At 37.7% G+C, this 21,123-nt stretch overlaps 1 protein-coding gene and 1 long non-coding RNA gene across 2 annotated transcripts in view; one reads left to right on the top strand and one right to left on the bottom strand.

Moving 5' to 3' along the window:
• Positions 1-2,726: 2,726 nt before the first annotated feature.
• LOC121292971 lies at positions 2,727-6,830 on the bottom strand. Its single transcript, XR_005946404.1, has 2 exons — positions 6,670-6,830; positions 2,727-5,570 (listed from the first exon to the last, which is right to left on the bottom strand). It is a non-coding gene; the product is annotated as an uncharacterized LOC121292971 (long non-coding RNA).
• Positions 6,831-8,718: 1,888 nt separating this feature from the next.
• Positions 8,719-21,123, top strand: part of hmga2 (high mobility group AT-hook 2) — a 127,683-nt gene continuing 115,278 nt past the window's right edge. The window contains exons 1-3 of the mRNA XM_041215510.1: positions 8,719-8,848; positions 10,713-10,799; positions 13,724-13,774. Coding sequence (XP_041071444.1) covers positions 8,744-8,848; positions 10,713-10,799; positions 13,724-13,774 — 243 coding nt within the window. The 5' untranslated portion in view covers positions 8,719-8,743. The remainder of the gene's footprint in view (positions 8,849-10,712; positions 10,800-13,723; positions 13,775-21,123) is intronic.

The raw sequence follows: 21,123 nt of genomic DNA, 5'->3' as shown, positions 1-21,123 counted from the left end.
GGCAAGGAAAATTAATTGCTTTTTAAACATTAAAAGAACTGAAAGCATAAGTTACTAGTTTGAACTTATCTTCAGTGTCAGAACATTCTTCATATTATATATTTTAATCTAATTTTTAAAACTAGTTGCATTAATTTTATATTTACATTTTTTGTGTACAAATTGAATATATTACAGACAGCATGATGTAGATGATCATATCAGAATAGCAATACATACCGTAAGTCTGGCCCTTTAATATAACATTTTTTTAAACTAGATTATTGAGGAACATACCATAAACTATACATAATTGAGGTAAGTGGATGCAGTAATGTGCTGGATTGGTTTGTTGCATATCCTATCTAATATTTTTCAGTTGATCATGAAGTGTTAACTATTTCACACTGTTGTATTTATGAGATAGGCATAACCTACATTATATTGCAGCCAACTCCTAAACAGGGACCTCACACCAATTGACATTAGAAACTAATATTTTTGTGTAGTTGTGCACCTAAAATGACTTTCCATTATAAGAAAGTTGCAGTAGAAGTACACCTAACTCAATTGGATACACGAGAAAAGTTCTGCAGTTTTCAACTGTTTACTGTTTAAATTTAATAATGGCAAAATTTGCTAATGCACTTAATTATCTTTAAATATTTGCTTTGAAATGTTATCAAATGATGACAATAAATAGTTTTCAAATTATTTTTATTGTTTCTTCAAAGATTTTAAGTCTTATATATCAAATTGGTGGATTTTCACTGGCTAAAGAAAGGAGATGTTTGCCCATTTAATCATCAGCTCATGCATTTAATTTATTTGTGTTTGACCTAAAAGATATTGTTAGGATCTGTCACTTATCAGCTGCTGACAGGAAATAGGAAGATCCACAAGTTACATAATTCCAACCGGTATACAGATAAGCTGTGGGTATCAGCTGTGAGTTATCAGGCAAAGTCTGGTATCTCAGCTATAATGGCTCAACCATCTCAAATACAAATTGCTTAAATAGATTCCTTCCAATCAACATTCAATGTTGAAAAAATAGATAATCTCCCCACATATTCAGCACCACTGTATGTAACATCAGATGTTTGTAATTTATATTGTCCTATTACAGCGCATGGTGCACACTGCAAAACACATTTCCTTATGTCTAGCTACAATAAACAATTGTAAAGTCAGATGATCACTTGCAATCAAAGATACCAAGGGCTAAAGAGGCAGAAAATTGTAATTGGTCTTGCGTGCCTTGATTAGCACGAATGAAAATCAAACAGTTCATTACCACAGCTAGTTGTGCCTAACGAAAAGTAGAACTTAATGTTAAGGGGGGCAAAACAATTCTTTTCTCTCATCTTTTTTTGTAATAGTGCAAGTTGAATTCAGCTCAAGCTAATGTATCTCAAAGGATATTGCAATGTATCTAAGCCTAATTTATGAATGCTATACCCCCACTCCCAAATGATTGCACTTTGTTGTGCAACCCTAGAAATCAAGTACTGTTCCTATATTTAAAAATAGCCAATTAGAAATAGTGTATTTTTATTGCTCAACTTTCCTTTTGAGCTACCAAGCTCAACTTGTAAGTATCTTCAAAATGTAATTTAATTATCATACTTTAAGTTCACTTAGACACAGTATTCCATTCAATTGTTTAAACTGGACAGTTAGATCTTAGCAGTTTGGATAATGGTGTTACCTTGTAAGTAGAGCTCTGCATTCAGTTTCTGATATTTTTCAGTGGCACCAGGCTTTTTCACAGGCATTTTTGTACAGATTTTAATATTGCTCTTTTTATTTCTTGATTAAAACTGTTCTCACTCATTAAGCTTTGGAAAAAAATCTTTTGAAGCACAATTACTTAAAATAACCATGGGAAGGAAATGGAAGACTGCAATGCACTGGATACTTGAGAAGTAAAAAGTTTCCAAATTGATTAATAAACCAAAAGCCAGTGAAGCAGAGGATGAAGTAATTGTAGTTTCACATTTTTTCTCATTCTAAATAGAAATGTAACAATTTTTTTATCTGATTGTCTTGGTTCCTTATCACTTTTTAATTGGTTCCAGAAATAATTATCAAAAAATTCTGAAGAAATGTTTTGATATATAAAACAGAAGGAGCTATAAATAAGCCCAAAATAACTTATAGTAAGTGTCCTTTGATTGTCCTGATTGATATGGTCTATGTTTTCAATAATATAAGGAATGGGAACATGAAAAAGTCATTTTATTGAACTAGCTCACTTTGTAGTTTAGACCGACATGCAAGGTAAACTCAACCATTTTCATCTTGATCTTGCATGCTTTACACCACCTTCATAACTTCATAATACGGACTTCACTTACCAATGGGAACATCTATATCTCCACAGACTGATGCAGTATCAACTGCCCCCTCTTGGTTTCATAAAGCTATACAATGTACAAGTTGTAGTAATGTAAATACAGATAATACCTGATACAAGACCTTCTCCAAGTACTTCCAGCCAACAAAATATGGTGACTAACAGGCATTGAATGATATCCTTCAGCTTTTTCTGCAAAAATTTAAAGGTGGGTGTCTATATTAAATATAGGAGTGATGCCATGCTACTAAATGTGCTAATTAAGGGAGTCGGTTTCAGGAAAATAAATGTGGATATATGGTCACCCACATTTCCATTGATGACATTTGTCAGTGGAAATGAAATAAAAGAAGCAAAGCACAAGAATACACTTTGTAAACAGCAGCAAAACAATTAGGCAATGGAGAAATGCCTTGAGTTTAATGATCTGAAGTCTGCAGCAGAGCTAGTTCTGCTACTTGGAGGAAACTTAAGTACAATTTGCATTTATATAACGCTTTTAACATAGCACCTTCAATCCCAAGATGCTTTATAATGTGTGTGTAGGGAAGAGAACACATACCAAGCATGAGTTGAAGGAAGGGTTAAGGGAGGTGAGCAAATATATGGCTCGAGAGTTAGGATTTTACGAGGTTTTGAAAATTAGGAGAGATGTAGCAAGACATTTTTTATAAGAGAATTCAAGGATGCAATAGCGAAACGACCATAATGGAGCAGCAGAAGGTATGCATTGTGGACTAGAGACAGAAGAGCAAAGGGTGCAGCCTGGAACATATGGCATGATGTTTCAGAGGCAGGGTAGAATGAGGTTATCAAAGAGTTTAGGAAAATGTTCTAATTAATGTGTTAGGGGTTAGGAATGATAGGTGATTGGGACTTGGTAAAAAGTCAGTAAACTTAGTGCAGAATAAAGACGGCATAATTTTGGAGGAATTCAAATCCATATAAAATGAAGCCATAAAGAAGTTGAACCGGGAGATGATGATGGCAAGGATGAGAATCCCAATTGTGATAGGCATAGGGAGCATGTGGTATTGCAGAGATGTAAACAGGCCACCTTGGTGGTGGATAAATGTGGGATTTGAAGCTGTGTAGTGGGTTAAAGAGATGACTGATATAGAGTCCCATTAAGTTCAGTCTGAAGCAGCAGCTGGGATGGGTGATTGGAATTGCAGTCATGGTTTCTGGAGGGAACTGAGCAGAGTGACTAGGTATTGTTGGTGTTATGCCAGAAAAATGTATGGGTTTTTCCATTTGTTGTCTAATAGGGAAGCAAAACAACACAACAAAAGTTATGGAATTGAGGGTAACTAAGTTACTACAAGAAACCAATATAATACCCACATTTACAATACAAAATCACCTTCAGTTACTGTCAATTTGAGCAAAATGGAAATTATGCTGCATTCACATGCATGTCTACCCTGATTTAGTGCTTCCACTGGTAGTATCAAATTACCAATCCATCACAAACATTAGGATTTCCTCAAATCAGAGCGTGACTGGAGATTGCAAACCATTGGTTACACCAAGCTTTTATTAGTATTCCTGTTATTGTATTGTATCTGTTCAAATCACTTACATTATACCACAGACACCACTAGCCAAAGGGAACTTGCACTCCAAACAAATTAAGAAATAACATGTTTGCCCTAACCGTAATTTAACTTTGAGTTACATGGAAATTGACAACAAATCCGAATGTAAAGCTGCAGAGTATACAGGGGACAGAGAACCAGTCAATGAACCTGGTTTACATAGCGCAATTTATTTACATAGCAGAAATTCACATTAAAATCCATGTTCAAATGCAATAATTCTGCTACATGTTTGACAGCAATAGATTTATAAAATAGGAAACGTTTATGCTGCTTTTATTTTATTTTTCTTATACTCACAATGCAAACCCTGTTTGAAATAAAGGAATTCATTTAACTTTTTTTTTAAAGAAAACAGACTTAGGCAGAAAACGAGCTTCCCCAATTTCTATTCAGTTAACATAAATATTCACTTAAATGGAACTGACCCTACTACTATGGTTAATTATAAAGGGCAGCAGTTGCAGCACAAGATGATACGTGTACAGGCACAATAAGCTGTACCTACAGGCAAAGTTATCTATAGATTGATATAGATATAGATATTTTTTTAAAATGGCACTTTACAAAATAAACTGAAAATCTATCTCGGTACATGTCTAATTGCAGGCAATCTTTTGGGCATTTTAAAGGTGAACAATTCCAATTTTTCAAGCCAATTTCACAATCACAAATTACACCACCACCACCGCCCCCCCAAAAAAAAACTATCGCTACTGGAGCCGTTTTCCTCCCTCTCTACAAAGTCCCGAATAGATCTTTAAGAAACTGAAACTCTCAAAACAACAAGAGCATTATTAGACATACTAAGGTTTTTGTCCACAGCCTTCTCTCCTGGGACTCTGAAAAATGTCTTTGTAGCAATACATTATGATTTTAAAAACATACCACGTGGAGACTTTTTTCTGCAAAGGAAGCCGAGGCGTATTGAAGGAATGGCGTATTCCTGGTTGCTGATGGTTTTAACATACATATAGTTCAGCAAAGCAGCTATATTTGTTGCTAATTGCGATTATGCGTTTTAATTCGTTTTTGAAATGTGTTAAGTATATAAAAACGTACACATCAGTAAGATAACATTGGGAACCTTGGCATTTTTTAAAAAAAAATCTTTCTGGAGTTACATTGTCCGCATTGCTGTCAAATTCACACCATCCACCGGCGAAATGCAAAATTAACAATGCCATTTTGAATCAAGGATCAGATTCCAAAAAAAAGACAATTTAAACCGAGCACGGCGTGATGGGCTATGGGAGAGGGGCTTCATGAAATGAATGTGTTCGTGAAAAAGAAACGCTCATATGTATAAATCATTCTGTCTCCATAACGATGAGGGGAGATTATGAGAAATGGAACCGACTGTTGCACAAGGGGAGAGAGCGTTCAGCATGGGTTTGTTTATGAACAAACAAGTTGGTTGACATGTGCAAACAAAAAGTTCAGGGTTAGAGGTTCTATCTGAGCGACACTTTTCTTTAACATGTTGGCTCCTCCCTTGCTCTTGCTTTATGTTTATAGATGGTCCCTTTGTGCTTTGTGTAAATCCATATGTGGTGGCGTTGAAAGTTTCTTTTGTTCATCCCTCGGGTTGTTTTCTCCATCAGATAAAACAAAATGTTTCAGACTACTATTCACTGAAATAAAAACAAGCACACTTGAAACTTTAAAAACAGCGCCCCTGTCTCCTGGTCCATCTCCTCCCCCTCCCTCCTCAAGTATCTGAAGATTTGCACCCTAGATAGAATCGTGTTTGTATGTTTACACATGAATTCGTAGGATAAAGCGAGGAGCTAAGCTGTGCCCTTCTCTTTGTTTCTGCCATTAGGTAAAACTTGCTCCAGGTCACCAGCGTCTTTCGAACACTGGGTGGGGGGCTCCCATTACAGTGCCAGCTGAGAGGCAAAGACTTAGTGAATGAATTAGATTTGATTGAGGGAAAAAAAAGTGGCTTTTTGTTTTTCAGTTAATATATTTTTTAAAAACAGCAATTGTGTGTTTGCAAAGGAAAACTGGCATTTTATATAACGCTTTGAGCTTTACAAGATAATGTTAACACCGTTCGGGGAATGACATGTAATGCCAAACATTCTGTTGGGTGGGTTTTGGGGTGGGGGGGATGGTTGCTTTCCCTTGGTGTGGCCCCACCTTTCAGTGTCTATGCGTGTGGCACACCATGCTTCCTAATAATCCTTTCCCCTGCTGCATAGCCTATGCTGACATTTCCTCGGCAGCCCTACAGAGCCAAAAGACAGGAAATAAACATATTTAATGTGACAGCACAGTCCACCATCGCTGTCATAAATAGAAGCAGCAACCATCACGCTTGTTAACACGCCCAAGTAAATGTTTTAAAGCTGTGGGCAAACCCACTTCTCCCCTCCCCCACAAGCCCCAAGCCCCCCCCCCCCCTTCCAAAATCGATTGTTGATGTCAAACGAGTGACATTATAAAATACTAGACAACGGATTCAGTTCGAAGCAGGACCATCAGGAAATAGATCCCTCTTGTTAAAGTTTACATTTCCACACCCATACAGTTTGGATTTTAAGCAATTAGAGCAATCAAACGGGGATAGGAAGTCCTTTCCTTGTCAGGATTTAATTTGTAAAGGGGCAGAAGCAGAGCCTCCCCCACCGCTCAAATGTAGGAAAGGCTTTCAAGTTGCAATTGCACCAACCAAATGTTTTCATTTCTGGGGTGAGTGGGTAAAATAAAAGCCTTATCTATGATTACCCAATGTCGTTTTCCGAGCGATACATGCCAGAGGTACGGCCGGTCTTCTTTCAGGAATTCATGTTTTTTTTTAGCACTTCCTGCAGTAATTTATGGCAATGGCTATTGATTAGTTTTTTTTTCAGCATGATCATTTCATTCGTTTCAAGCGCTGACGCCATGCAGTCTGCAGGGGGAGGAGTCCAGAGCAGACGGGCGGGCAAACTTTCCCGTCCTGCTTCTTGGGGGTCCCGTGCTGGGTTTTTTTGTGAATGAAGTTGATCTGCGAATGACAGATTAACCGCGGATATTTTTTTTTTGGGGGGGGGGGGTGGTGGTGGTGGGGGAGCTGTAGGATTTTATTGTAAAGTTCGCAGTTACTCGTTTTACCAGCCACTCTCAGCCGAATGATTGCGAAACGCCTTTACTTTTTTGTTGTTTATTTTTTGCAACAATCAACGCGTAAAGTTCACATACTGTAAACTTGTCTGTGTTCCCTCTTCCTCTCCCCGACGAGGCACAGAAATTCATGTCTTTCTCTCTCTCTCTCTACCCCCCTACCACCACCAACCTCAGCAACTTTCCTCGCTATTGTGTGGCAGACAGAGAGGACAGGGAGAAATCCAAATTCCTTGTTCTGAACTGACTCGGCGATCGTGGGAAACTGCCTTCACGTAAAGCAGCGAATTCTTTGTCACTGTTGTTCCTCTGTAATTGATCTCACTTCATGTCGTTGAGCGGCGCAGATCAAAGTGCCGCTTGGCTGTTGGAGGTCGAGAAAGCACATGCAGCTTTTAGAGAGTGCACAGTGCACCACATCTAGAGAGGAAGATGCTCCCTCCTCATCTGCACACAATCGCAAACTTTAGCTGCACATATATATATATGTGTGTGTGTTTAATCGTCTAAATAATTCACCAATACTGTTCCAACCATACTACTTATAATAACAGGATTTATCTTAAAGTGCTTATATTTTGGGGAGGGGGGGTGAAATTAGCAAATTGCTTATTGTGCAAAATTTGGAGCAGTGTTTGATTTCATGTAGATTTAAAGAATAGGGGGAGACACTTCTGTCTCTCCTCCTCCCTCTCCCCGGTGCCCTTTGTACAGCAATCAGCAGCCCCCAATGCCACTCGCTATAAAGGCAGAAGATTGCAACTGGGGAGGGGGGGAAGCACCCAAACTGCAGTTCGGCCACCTATACTGGGTTCCCCCCCCCCCCCCCACCACCCCCGGTTGAAGCGCTGCGGCATATCTCTATACAAATGCAAAAACTTTGTAAAGCACCCGTCCCCTCGGAATGTTCTGCGCTGATCCGACGGTGTGTATTTAAGTAACCTGTTGGATTTCAGCCATTCAGAGGAGGCTTTGTTACAGAGTGCCTGAGCCCGGGACACGTGAGCTCCCTTGACTGTGGGCTTGCTTTCCCCCAGTGTTGGTGAATTCCTCATGTTTTATCTGGCTCTTGTCCGAACTGATCGCTAGTTCCCTGCGTCCTGCCTCATCCCCCCCCACCCCACCCCCACCCCCTCACCTCCCCTCTCCTCTCCACCTCCCTTTTCTCTTTTTCAACCCCACCTTCCTCCTCCCTCCCCCTCCCTCCTATTTCCAGCCACGGGGAAAGGTGTTTTTTTTAACCCATTCTCATTCCGTGGGCTGGAGAGGAATAATAGACCCGGTAACTCTTGCTTTCATTGAAACTTCTGTACACCCGGCTGCCGCGCTCTGTCCCCGCCGTTTATTAGTTTACATAAAGTATGGTCATTGGCAGTAAACTGTAGAGCCCCGATTTCAGTGTGTGCTGTCCCGGCAGATTATAATTGCCTCGGTTCACAGCTAATCCCCGTTAAAATTACAACAACAGAAGGGTATTAAAAAAACAGCGGTACCTACTACGAGGACTTGAATCTTTTGTAGCATCCTGCAATTTGCCCTAGTTTCTTACCCCCCAACGCCCCCCCCCCCCCAATCCCATTCCCTCCTCCATTTCTTTTTTTTTTGCCTCCTCCTCATCACATTCAACACCAGGACGTCCGGTGTTTCTGCTTCTTGTGTTAACCTGTTGGAAAGAGCCAGTGTGTCAGAAGCCACAATGAGCACAAGAGGTGAAGGACCGAGCCAGTCATCGACTCCCCCGGAACAGCCTGCAGAGACACCGCAGAAGAGAGGTCGGGGAAGACCCAAGAAACAGCAGCAAGTCAGTATTATGCGATTTTTTTTGATGAAAAATTGTCTTTTTTTTAAACTGAATAGGAACATACAGGATTAGGATTAGGACTGCCTTGGTGCGCTTGGTTTGCGTTTACTGCGAAGCTTGCCATCCTTTCATTTAATCTCTCTCTCTGGCTTTAGTTCTGCAGTGGATGCTGCTCAGTTTGAGAATTTGCTGAAAGCCAGAGTTATCGATGAAGACTTTTCAGTGGATGTGTTTAATGTAGGTTGGGAAACACTTTCAAACAATGACCTCTGGGTGACTGTAACGTTAAATCCGCCTGCCAGTGCTATCAATAATAAAAGCAAATGCGAATAATAATAAACTGAATGAAGGATGGTTACCGGAGTTACCTGTTGCACATTCATGTCTTCCAAGACGTTTGGAACTCCCCTGTAATAGCCGGTTAGTTAGTTTCTTGTTTTTCAAGAATCACCCATTTAAAAAAAGGATCTGAAAATCCCGCCTAATTTGATGTCTTGTGGGACACACACACTCGCCCTCTCTCTCTCTCTCTCTCTTACGTGGCTGCCACAAAGGTTTCTTTTCCCATGGTTTTGCAGGGAGTCTTTCCTAATGTTACGTTGCCGCACTGTTTCCGCGCTAGAAACTATGATATTACCGTCTGCCCCTTCACCGAGCACTTTCAGGACCGTAGTAATGGACCTTATTTTATGCAAATACAGTAATTCCAGATTGTCCACAACAAGAGCGAGGCACTTTTTCATTATTGGGCACAGTCTGTTTATACACCACTCTGTGCAAGTGAAATAACTGTTTTTGTGCTTGTCCGGATGACTAAACCACCACTACCCCCCCCCCCCCCCCCCCAATTTTTGTCCCTTATTTCCAGTGTTGGTTGCTTTATATATATATATATATATATATATAGCTAGCAAGCAGGACGTCCTGTAAGGATAGGCTGTTTTATAATATGGTGTGTGCCCAGATCATGAAGCTGCGGGGCAGTGGTTTATTTAAGATGCAAACAAATGTCCGAACAGACCTTTCCTTCCGCTTGGATTTGACACGTTCTCTTAATATTAAATGTCTCCGTGTTGTTAAAAATGCTGCTTGGCTAAGCGCACAAGAGTTTGCAGCGATCCTCCCCGTCATCTGAGTTTCATGGAGAATCTGGTTGAAAAGGGCGGATTCAAGGTGTAAATATTAAGGGTCCGAGCTCCTTCAACCAACGAGATTAAAGTTTTTCATTGCATCTATTAGTTGAAAACTTGACCATCTCCGGTTTGAATGGTGATTGCCTATTGACTCTGCAGAACTTAGCTCACACTATTGGCGTGGTAACTGGTCACTTCACATCAGTGGGTTTTTAAGTAACTTGCAGCATCAGACTATTTGGAGTATAGTGCAATGTAAACTAAAATCAGTTATTTGTCTCTCGCAAACTTTAAAACATCAGTTTGCCATATTTGGTTAAGTCCAGTTACATACTGTATACAGGTCACATCTATTTTGCCAATAAAACATTCAGACTTCTCCCCTATTACATAGCAGCTGTTTTTGTGAAGATTCATATTCACAACAATGATTTAAGAAGGTGAATAATATTTTGGTTTATATATATATAAAATATAAATATATATAATTTAAAACATGGTTTTTAACTAAAAGTGTAACCCAGTACTGTAATATATCATTCAATATTTTCCACAATTAAAACATTATGGGAAAACAAATCCCAGCAAACTGCATAAAGCCACCAAGCACCAGTTTTATACATTGAGCTTGTGTGGTTTTGTTAGTGCACTTTCTAAAGAATTTAATGTATTGAAACCTAGCGTTCCTTAGGTCTGTGTTTAACTGGCCACTGTTCCGTATTAAATTATAGGAACCGACTGGACCACCTACGCCTAAACGACCTAGGGGAAGACCAAAAGGAAGCAAAAACAAGGGTCCCTCTAAAGCAGCTCAAAAGGTGAGATTAACTTGGAAACATTTCTGAACATTAACCACACTTAGAAGACTAGTTTACAAATGAGTTCAATCATTCATCAGAATCCAGTTTACAAATGAGTTCCATCATTCATTCCGATTATCAGAGGATTTACACCATTTTGGTAATTTGTGTTGTTTGAATCACATTTCCTGCAGTTTGCTGTGTCAGAGCAGAGTCCAAGTTTAAAGTAGAGAGACCATGACCGCTTCCCATAGGAAGGATCATTTTCTGTTTCACTTTTGAGGAAGTTGAGTAGCTTTGAAAAGGGGAAACACTTCTTTTGTTATATCTTACTATTAAGACTTGTCTAGTATGCTGCACTGATTATTAATGGTTCATAACATCATAGTTTATTCCATCTGAAGAAATGTCTGATTCATAGGCATATCTTTGCCAACAAGTATAAGCTTGACCTGTGCTTTTGTCTATTATAAATTCAATAATATATTTTGTTGGTAATATCAAACATTAATAAGCAATATTTTATGGTTTCTGCATATTTAAATTAAGCAACACCTTAAATACTGAGCATCACCAGGTAGGAAACTGAAAGATTATGTTAATATTTAAGAATATGCAAAACAGAAATGTAATCCGTTTTTTATCCATTTGAAATGTTAACAGAGTAAAAGTTAAATGTGACAATATAAGTTCTTAATACCCATTTACTGAAAAATTTATATGCTTCATATTGACTAGCAGTTCTATTGTTCTAGTTCTATTGCACCTAGTTTTTAGCCAGTGTTAATTTTTAAATTAACCAAAGATTCTATAACAAAGCAACATTCATTATGGATATGAGGGCGAAAAAATATGGAACAGAAGGGGTTTGAACAGGAGTACTAAAATTAAGTACATGCTGTTTCAAAATAGGTTTTGTTGAGGCAATTATAAGGACACGTACATCATCTCAGTAAATATTGGCATGAAGAAACTAACAAAGGACTACAAACATTGAGGCATGGTGTTTATGTTTTTTTGAAATCTTAAAAAAAAAGGTGTGCGAATCTTTTAATTCACTGTAAACCTCCCACAGTTACAGTTAGTTTAGCTAATTCTTCCTGATATTGTTTCCATTGATGTTTACCTTGAACCCAATGTCCCCAGAAATTAGGAGGCACGAAGTGTTCTTCTAATTGCGCCTTCTCATGAAAACCTTAGAGCTTGTAATTGAAATGGATATAAAACAACTAAAATAAGATGTTGATCTGTACTTTTAATTGGGAAGATACTGATCAATGAAAAGGAAAAGATGGTAGCTTAGTGCTTTTCTGCATTTCCCACCCCCTGGTAAAACAGAATTTAAAAAAAAACTTACTGAAATCTAATTTTTGACACTGATTTGTCCATCAGGCATATGCCAAAAATTCTGCACTTATTTGGAGATCGATAATACAAAATATGGGTAAAGAAAGAATGCTTCCTTAATTGGGCTCAATGTTACATAGTTTTTGGAGACACCAACCGCCACATTCAGAAATGTATCATTCTCACTTTATCTTTGTAGATGCAAGGTTATTAGTGCAATTAGCTTAACAGTTAACACAAAAATGGAATAATTGAGTTCAATCCTTGTCCTGGAAGAAATTGTGATTGATTTTTCACCTTAGCTTCCTGGATTAGAATCTGCATCTTTTTTTTCAAAATCAAATCAGGTCTGACAACTATATTTTGGTTAAACATCAACTTGTAAAAATGATACTATCTTCAATAACTTTTATTACCAATAAAACAAAAAGTAGAGTTAAAACCTTTAGTCCTATGATGTTTTCAGAGTCCATTTAATTTCTGTAACACCATAGTTAATGCCTCAGGTTCTGTACTTTGTAATGATTTTGACCACCTTTGTAAAATATAAATGTATGTACCACTGTGGTAATGTTATATAATCTCTGGCAACAACTATCTGTCCTATACACCATCAATTACTCCCCGACCTGAACCTTTGACACGGTCTATCTTGATGTCTAACTGTATCAGTTTGAAAGGCAGATATCCTTTCCAGGATTTATATATTGTTGCATTTAAATGATTACTTAACAAAGGGTGGATGACTAAGGAACACTTTATATCCATTAAATTATTTAAAAGGCCTTGTCTTGTTAATTGCCTTCAACTGCACAGGTTTAATTTCCTTTGTTCCCAGCATAGCAACGTACAAAGGTACAGCTCAAAGCTCCACCTTTCTTGGTTCAGATCCCATATCAATTGTCTCCTTGTTTCAAGTACTTTAATAACCCTGTAGTTCAGGTGACTTGCAAATCCACATGTTAATTGTTAACTGTTAGAGTTAAGACTTACTTAGAAGATCCACTTAGTTTTAGACATCATAGGCTGGACTGTGAAAATTAATCACCCTGCTGAATTTATCAGATTAACCTACTGACTGTACAAATGGTAATTTGGGGCCAATGACCTTTATCCTTTTAATTTAAAATGTAAAATTACTTCTGAGCAATTTACTCAATTGCACAATAAAAGATGTTGGATGTAATTTCTACTAACTCTTGGTTCTCTCTGATTGGCACAACAACAGATTATTAGCGTATATAAATAAAGGACCAAGTTCTCCTTGTTGTACAGGGGGTCAGATAGTTGCTACTATCTCAAATTAGCTCAAAACTAGACTGTAAGCACAGTTAATCTAAGAGATGAGTTGTCACATTGTACCTTTTCTTTTGCTGGAGACAGAAATGATTTAGCGGCCTGATAAAATAATAAAGCCACTTCTTACGAATAATTGAAGTTGAATTATGAACATACCATAAGATTAACGAAATACTATAATGTTTTATGTTTATAATTAAGGCATGTGAATTAGTGTATTTAAGTTGTGACAAGACTTCTTTAATGTAGTACTTCGGAATGTGGAGATAACATTGTTTTTCCAATTCTTTTGTTAGAAAGCTGAGCCCACTGGTGAGAAGCGACCCAGGGGTAGACCTAGAAAATGGGTAAGTGCCATTTTTTTCTTGTGTTAGTATTGGACTTCCTTCTTTTTCTGCCTATTCCCCCCTCCGCCCCGGCCTCCAACTGTAATGTAGTGCATTGATTTCTTACTCCATGGGTGGCCCCTACTGGTGCCTAGCTCAACTGTCCATTTTTCATGCGTGAGTCTAGATGTGTGTTGGACACATAGCTATTTTCCCTGGTGTTACATGACAACTGAGCTCAATCATGTCCTTGCCAAACGTCCCCACATGTGTATTTTCAGCTGAGGTCACGGAATATTAATCAGGAGTAGGGACCATGGGTGATTGTTCTGGGTTAGGGAAGGGAAAATGAGAAAAATGGTAGTGCCCATATTGATGGTCCAGTTGAGATCAGCTGACCTAGTACAGAGTCAGGGCCAAATCTGCCACCTACTTGGTTTGCATGGTTCACCTACCTGCTCTGCCTTAGGTTTCAAAAATCTAAGTTGCAAAACTAACATTGTTTCCTTTGGAGAGGAAGATTTAAAGGAACTATTAATTTGGGAAGCTAAGTTAACGTGATCTCCAGTTCTGTATATGTACCAGTTATAAAAGTGAAAAGAAAACAAGAGTTTGTTTTTTATTATTCTCATAGCTAATAGGTAATGTGTTGATCCTGTGCTGGTTAATTCCTTCACAAAAGAGCTAGACAAGTATTTGGTTACAAAAAAGGTTGAAGGCATAGTAAGGAATAGAGACACGAAACTGAGACATAATGGTTCCTGTGCTGCAGGATTGGTGAAAGTCATTTGTCGAAAGCAACCAAACAGGGATAAACAAAATAGCATGCAAGATTACATAGCTATTCTTCTGCTTTTCAGGGGAAATCCTTCCTCATGAGAGAAAATGAGCTGGGGACAATCAATGGTGAAGCTGAGCTTTATGTTTTAATAAACAGTCATTCAAGAGTAGCTAATAACTTTTTTCAATTAATGGTATATTTTAACAGTAACAAATTTATGTATGGAAAATTTTTGCAACTCTTAACAGTATAAAATATCAGTTTTGAACTTAATTAAGGTGGAGGAAAATCTGTTATTGAAAGAAATCACTGCAGAAGTACAAACAGTTTCTATCATTCCATACTGTTATTGAAAGGATTTATTCCTGTAATTCAGGCACCCTCTATCACTAATATATATGGAAGATTATATTGTGTGTAATGGTTGCATTTAAAATGCTCAAATTATGTTCAATTTACAGCATACAACCAGGCCATTTGATCCAGCTAGTCCATGCTGATGTCTATCCACACAGGCCTCTTTCCACAAGCATCCTCCATCCCTCTTCATCTAAATCTATCAGTATAATCTCCTATTCCTTTCTCACTCATCTGTTTATCTAGATTTCCCTTAAATGCATCAATGTGATTCAATGCAACTACTCCTTGTGGTAGTGAGTTCCCCATTGCACATTCTCAGCACACTCTGGGTAAAGAATTTCCTCTTGAATTCAATATCAGATTTATTGATGATTCTATTATATTTATGGTCTTTAGTTTTTGAACATTCCCACAGTGGAAACATTTCCTCTATGCCTAACCAGTCAAACCCTTTCGTAAGATCTCCATCAGGTCATCTCTTGATTCAAGAGCCCTGCCTGTTCAGTCTTTCCTGAGAAGTATAACATCGCAATTTCTCTCGTAATGTTATTGTAAACCTTATTTGAATTCTTTTCACTGCCTCAAAATCCTTTTAATAATGTGAAGACCAGAACTAGCACTTTTTAACATCTTCAGTTCACCACATTGCTATTTCCATGGTGCCTTCAATCAATTGGTAAGATGAGAAAGTGTTGATCATGAACTCCACCATGCCAGCCACTAATGTTGCTCTATACTCACCAAGACTGCATAATTTCTTTGACAAGATTGCCCTCCTTCTAACTGAATACTAGTCAGTTGTATCTGGAAGGCATTTTAAGTTTGAATGAAAGCTCAGACCAGGCTTTTGTTCATTCATTCATGGGATATGACCATCACTAGCAAGGCCAGCATTTATTGCCCTTCCCTAATTGCCCTTGTTCAGAGGGCTGTTAAGAGTCAACCACATTGCTGTAGACCAGACCAGGTAAGGATGGCAGATTTCCTTTCTTAAACAACATCAAGTGGACCAGATTTTTTAACAACAATCAATGATAGATAGTTTTCTACCTTTTTTTATTTTTTATGTTAATTTAATTTAATAACCGCCAGCTGCCGAGGCAGGATTTGAACTTGTGTCCCCAGGACATTAGCCTGGACCTCTAGATTACTAGTCTATTGACAGTACCACTGTGCCACCATCTCTGAATTCAGGTCAGTTAATTGTGCTATCTCCTAACTTTCTTTCTGTATTGGAAACTTTGGCTAAGCTGAGCATCATTGGAATTCATATTCCAATTAAAATTGGATCTTCTATTTCTGCTTAAGAATATTGCCAGGCAAATTTGATATTCATCTATTCATTTTGATGCCCGTGTTCACAGCTGAGAAGCTAATTCCTATACTTGACTGAATTTTAATTCATCACGACAGTAATTTAAAAATAATATATCAGTAGTTGGGAGGAACGGAACGTGCAATATTTTCCACATTGTTAGGATCATCAAGCAAAGTTGTCAATATAAACAAGTTGGAAATGATTTGTATGAAATTGTTTTTATTCATTCAATCCTTGGTGGTTGTGAAATAAAGGAATCTATCCCTCCGTTTGTTCCTGCCATTCTTTTCTTGCTAAACTTTTTCCATTATCTTCTTGCACGATACTTTCTAAATTTAAAAGAAAACTCCCTCAGTTGCATTTCTGTATCTTCTTTCAACCTTGGTTGTTTAAAAAATACCTCAGGCATAGTTTCAAGTGCTGTCTGTTCATTTGCCAGAATTACAAAGCCATATAGAAGTTAAAAATAAAGTGTAGTGGTTTTCCAGTGTGATTCGGCACCCCTTTATCACCTAAACTGTACCACTGTGTATCTTCCAAGATGTCAACAATTTTGCAGCACATGTGAATCATCTGGAACTCAGCTGCAAGTTCAGGGAACCAAAGATTAAGTAGCAATTTCTAGCGTAGCACATAATCACAAGTTTCAAATTTTGACCATTATGTGACAAAGGAATTGAACATTGAACTGGTTGATCAGAGCTCTGCAGATAACTTGGCATTGAGTGAAATGGTGCTGAGCCATTCAGGATAGAAGAATTGGCAAACATTCCCACCCCTGATATCTGCTGAATCTACTCAAAGCGGGCATTAGTCAATAGGCAAAGACTGAAATGGGCTCAGTTGTGATGTCCCTGCAGTTAAATTGTCCCTGTTAATGCTTGACGAATAGCCACTTAATAACAGATCAGAGGGTTCCGGTTGCCTGTGGAACTGCTCTCTGTCAGGGGTTTCTGGTTCAGTAAAGGATGAAGGTTAGGGGAAAAAAAAAATCAGAAAAGAGACAATAAATCAAAATATTTGTTCCATGAGATTTTTTCATATAACTTTGTGTTTTTACTGAACAAATGGCACAAAGTTCTGCTGTTCCAGTGGGCATTTAGAAACATAAATAATAATTATGCGATTGTTGTGAATGAATAATGTGCTGAAACAACATAACATTTGCTTCTTATAGCATTTGAAATGTCCTCCTAATCACACTTGTTACAACTCTAGCAGTGTGTAACAATCACAGCAATATAGTTCTCATAAACATGAATGATTGCTATGGGACCGAATGTAGATCCTGTGCATTATTAACTTTTAAGTAGGCATCCACTGTTTAACAATATCTAACATGCTACGTAGAGTACTATTATTTTTATATCTTACATTTGTACTTAGCTTTCAAGTTTGACATTTTTTCTTAATTAATTGATTTGGCCATTTTCAGTAACTAGATGTTGACTTCACTTGTGTGCTTACAATTATGTAATTTAGGAACACAAGATCAGGATTAGGCCATTTAGCCCCTCGAGCTTTGTCTTGAAAGCTCCATTGTATGTATTGGAGCACCCAGCCAATTAAAAGGAAATAAATACTACTTTGGGTGGTGCTTATCAAACAAACTAAATAACATTGTTACCATATCCGAGTTTGAATTAAAAATATGTAAAAGAGATATGAATGAAGACATAACAATTGTATTACTGAAAAAGAGCAACTATGTGAACCTGAGAAGTGATTCTAACTTGTGTATTACGAAGAAGTTAAAATACAAATTAATGTAGTGCAATACTTGTTTAACTGCACAGATCATTTTAAATATCTAAGATAACAGATATTAATCATACTGTTCTAAAAGATAAAGAGAAAATTAGTATTATTAGTATTAATGCTAGGAAAGAAAACATTTTCTTCAAAAAATGTTGATGTAAATGCATTGTATTGTCAAGCAGTTATTATAGTGCAGTATCATACGATGCATTAGCCACATATCGCTAAATGGGAATCAGGTTTTGCCTAATTGCACTTCTGGTTAGTTAAATAAAAAACAAATAATAGACACCGCCATTGGGGGTGGATTTTAATACTCATTCGCATGATGTTAGTGTGTGCACTTTAAACATTTCTGGGTGTTCATAAAATGAAAAGCAGAGTGCACCAGTGTTTTTGATCATTGAGTGCCTTATTTCCTGAATGATGATAAGTATTTGTTAAGTAGACTTTTGTAAAGTACATTTACCTGTATTGTGTGAGTGTACGCAAGGCATTTTCTACTAAAACTACTGCCTGTGGCTAAAATGATTTCTCCATGGCCACTCCTGTTGCTAGTCAGCGGTTCCTGTTGAAGAACACTGTTCTATGGCTCTATGTTTTACTGGCCATTCCATGATTTTTAGCATTTGTGGACAGATGATTTCAATGAGGCTGATGCAGAAATATAATTGCACTGAAACAAAACTGCTTGGATTGCAGCCTCTGAGCATAATAGAACAGCAGCACAGGTCAGTCTTACTGTTTCAAGTTTGATCTCTTAACCTACATTTCCAGCTCCCCATTTACACTGATAGCTTTATTTTCTCCAAGCCTCCAGGCAAGTGTTACTATAAAACTATGTGACCTATAATGTGGTTTTATTAGCGTAGCCCACAGCTGTATTGGGAATATAATTTAGCATCTCAACTGCTCAAAAATTGTTTTCACACAACTGAAAACATAGAGTGCACTCAATTCGTTGTTGTGAAATGAACTAAGCTGTCTCAGACTATATTTTGCTCTGCTTGTTTTCTTTGATGTGTAAAGCCTTATTTTTCAATCCCAAGAATTACCAACATGCTTGTAGCCTGCCACTATTGTGAATGGAGTTATCCATTGGCAAGCAAACCAAGCAGAGCTCACAGATGACAAGCTGAGATACTATATTTGTACATGTACATGTCCCTTTTAATAGAATTGCTCTGACGATAAGTAAGGTTGAGATGTAGCACCTGAAATAATGAATCAATCTAATTTTCATTAATCAAAATCTAAGTACATAATTACAAAACTGAATCATATTTTCTTGAGTCCACAGAATATGGTCCACAAAATAATTCAGGGAATTCATTTTATATTTAACCTATAACAATTTTCAATATTTTCTTTTGCTCTGCAATTCTGTGATATCTTTTCTTTGGCATTGGTAATCTTTGTTGTGGATTTGTTCAGTTAACAGAATGATGTACGAGACTGGATTTTGTGGTGAAAATTGGAAAAACAAATGACAGTTTTTTTTAAAACCAGTTTTTGGAATGTTCAATGTAATAAAAAAAAGTGCTAGAAATACTCAGCAGGCCTGGTAGCATCTGTGGAGAGAGAGGGTTAATGTTTCGAGCTTAATTTGAAAGTTCAATAGATTGAAATGTAATGGGCAGCAATTTGAACTTTAATTTCTGAGCTAATAAATGGTCAAAAAAACATGATTATAAACAGCGTACTGACTGTTGTTAACATCTTTAATGATGATCTAAATTTCTGTGGCTAAAATCTAATGAGGAATGAATGTATGACACAAAGGATTGATAACGATATTGTAAATGTCTTTAATGTTGAATAAGTTCAATAAAGGAAATTCTCCATTGTCACTTGTGGCTTGGTGGTATCACACTTGCCTCTGAGTTAGAAGAGTGTATATTCAACCCAGCTCCAGATATTAGCCATTTCTTAAATATTTTTTGCCAATATCCATGGGTGGAATTGTTCTCTACAGCTGTCCCAGGCTCTGAAACTCTGCAACTCTGTATCAATCCTTCTGCAATGTGTTCCTTCACAACTGAGAGAAATCAGGGTGAAATCTAACTTCCACAAGGCTGTAAAACAGGTGGTATCAGATTGGCTGCCTTTTGTCCTCACAACCTCATTTTCCCTTTCCATTGGATGAAATTTTGAACTGTGGCAGGGTGTATAAGAGACCTTCTGAAGTCCACTGCAATTGAAGTCAATGAAAGGAGCATTGGGTAGGATATATAATCAACAGCTAATCCACTACCATTACCTTCATTGACCAGATGCTCATCTGTGAATGTGAGGATAGGTAAAAATGACCAGGAGGAAGACAGCCCCTGCAGACACACTAGAAACAATTCCGTGACTGCAATAAAAAGAAAAGCAGTTTAGAAGTTAGATCAGATTAAAAGTTTGTTCCACTTTAGTAACTTAGGCACCAGCTAGGGGAGAATTGTTGGTGCTGTCTCAATATGACCCACTTGTGAAGGATTTCAAGGGGAATAACAGATCGAGTGACATCAGATAACAAAGATTGCCCTGACCACCAATGATGCTGCTTTGAGTTCCTTGGCTGAAGGAGCCTTTAGCCTTAACACCTCCCATGTAGACATCCTCGGAGCCACTATCCCTCCACTGCCATTACTTTGCCAGAAATGTGGCGGGTGTCCTGTTTATGTGCATAAACTTAGGTTTCTCTGCACTTCTGAAGGAGTATCTCCAAGGGAATTGCAGGTGGAGTCTTCTCACTTAATGTGTAAAGTGCAAAGTGTTTTCCTGATAGCTATCTAGCCAATATTTCTCCCTCAAGCAATACCTCTGAAAAGAGTATCTGGTTATTCATCTTATTACTGTGTTCAAAAATGCTGCCTCATTTGGCTAAAAAGAAATGAATATGTTTCAAAGTAATTCACTGTGCATGGTGCTTTGAGATGTTTGAGAGACAGGTTTATTGAATGCAAGTCTTTTAGTAGTATAAAAAAAGTTAACACTGAGTGCAATTGCAGATTCTATTGAATTATGATGTCCTTACCTTTAGGCTTTGGGAGCTCAATTGGTCAGGACACATTGCCGCTCCTATATCCAGCTCTGTTCAAATGTTTGCTTCTGACTCAGATTGCAGCTTTAGTCATTCCCACTGTCTGAAATAAAGTTTCAGGAACA

Source organism: Carcharodon carcharias, chromosome 21 (genome assembly GCF_017639515.1).
Source record: "Carcharodon carcharias isolate sCarCar2 chromosome 21, sCarCar2.pri, whole genome shotgun sequence".
Classification (NCBI taxonomy): Eukaryota; Metazoa; Chordata; class Chondrichthyes; order Lamniformes; family Lamnidae; genus Carcharodon; species Carcharodon carcharias.
Note: the sequence above shows the minus strand (reverse complement) of the source record. Positions and strands in the feature narration are given on the sequence as shown.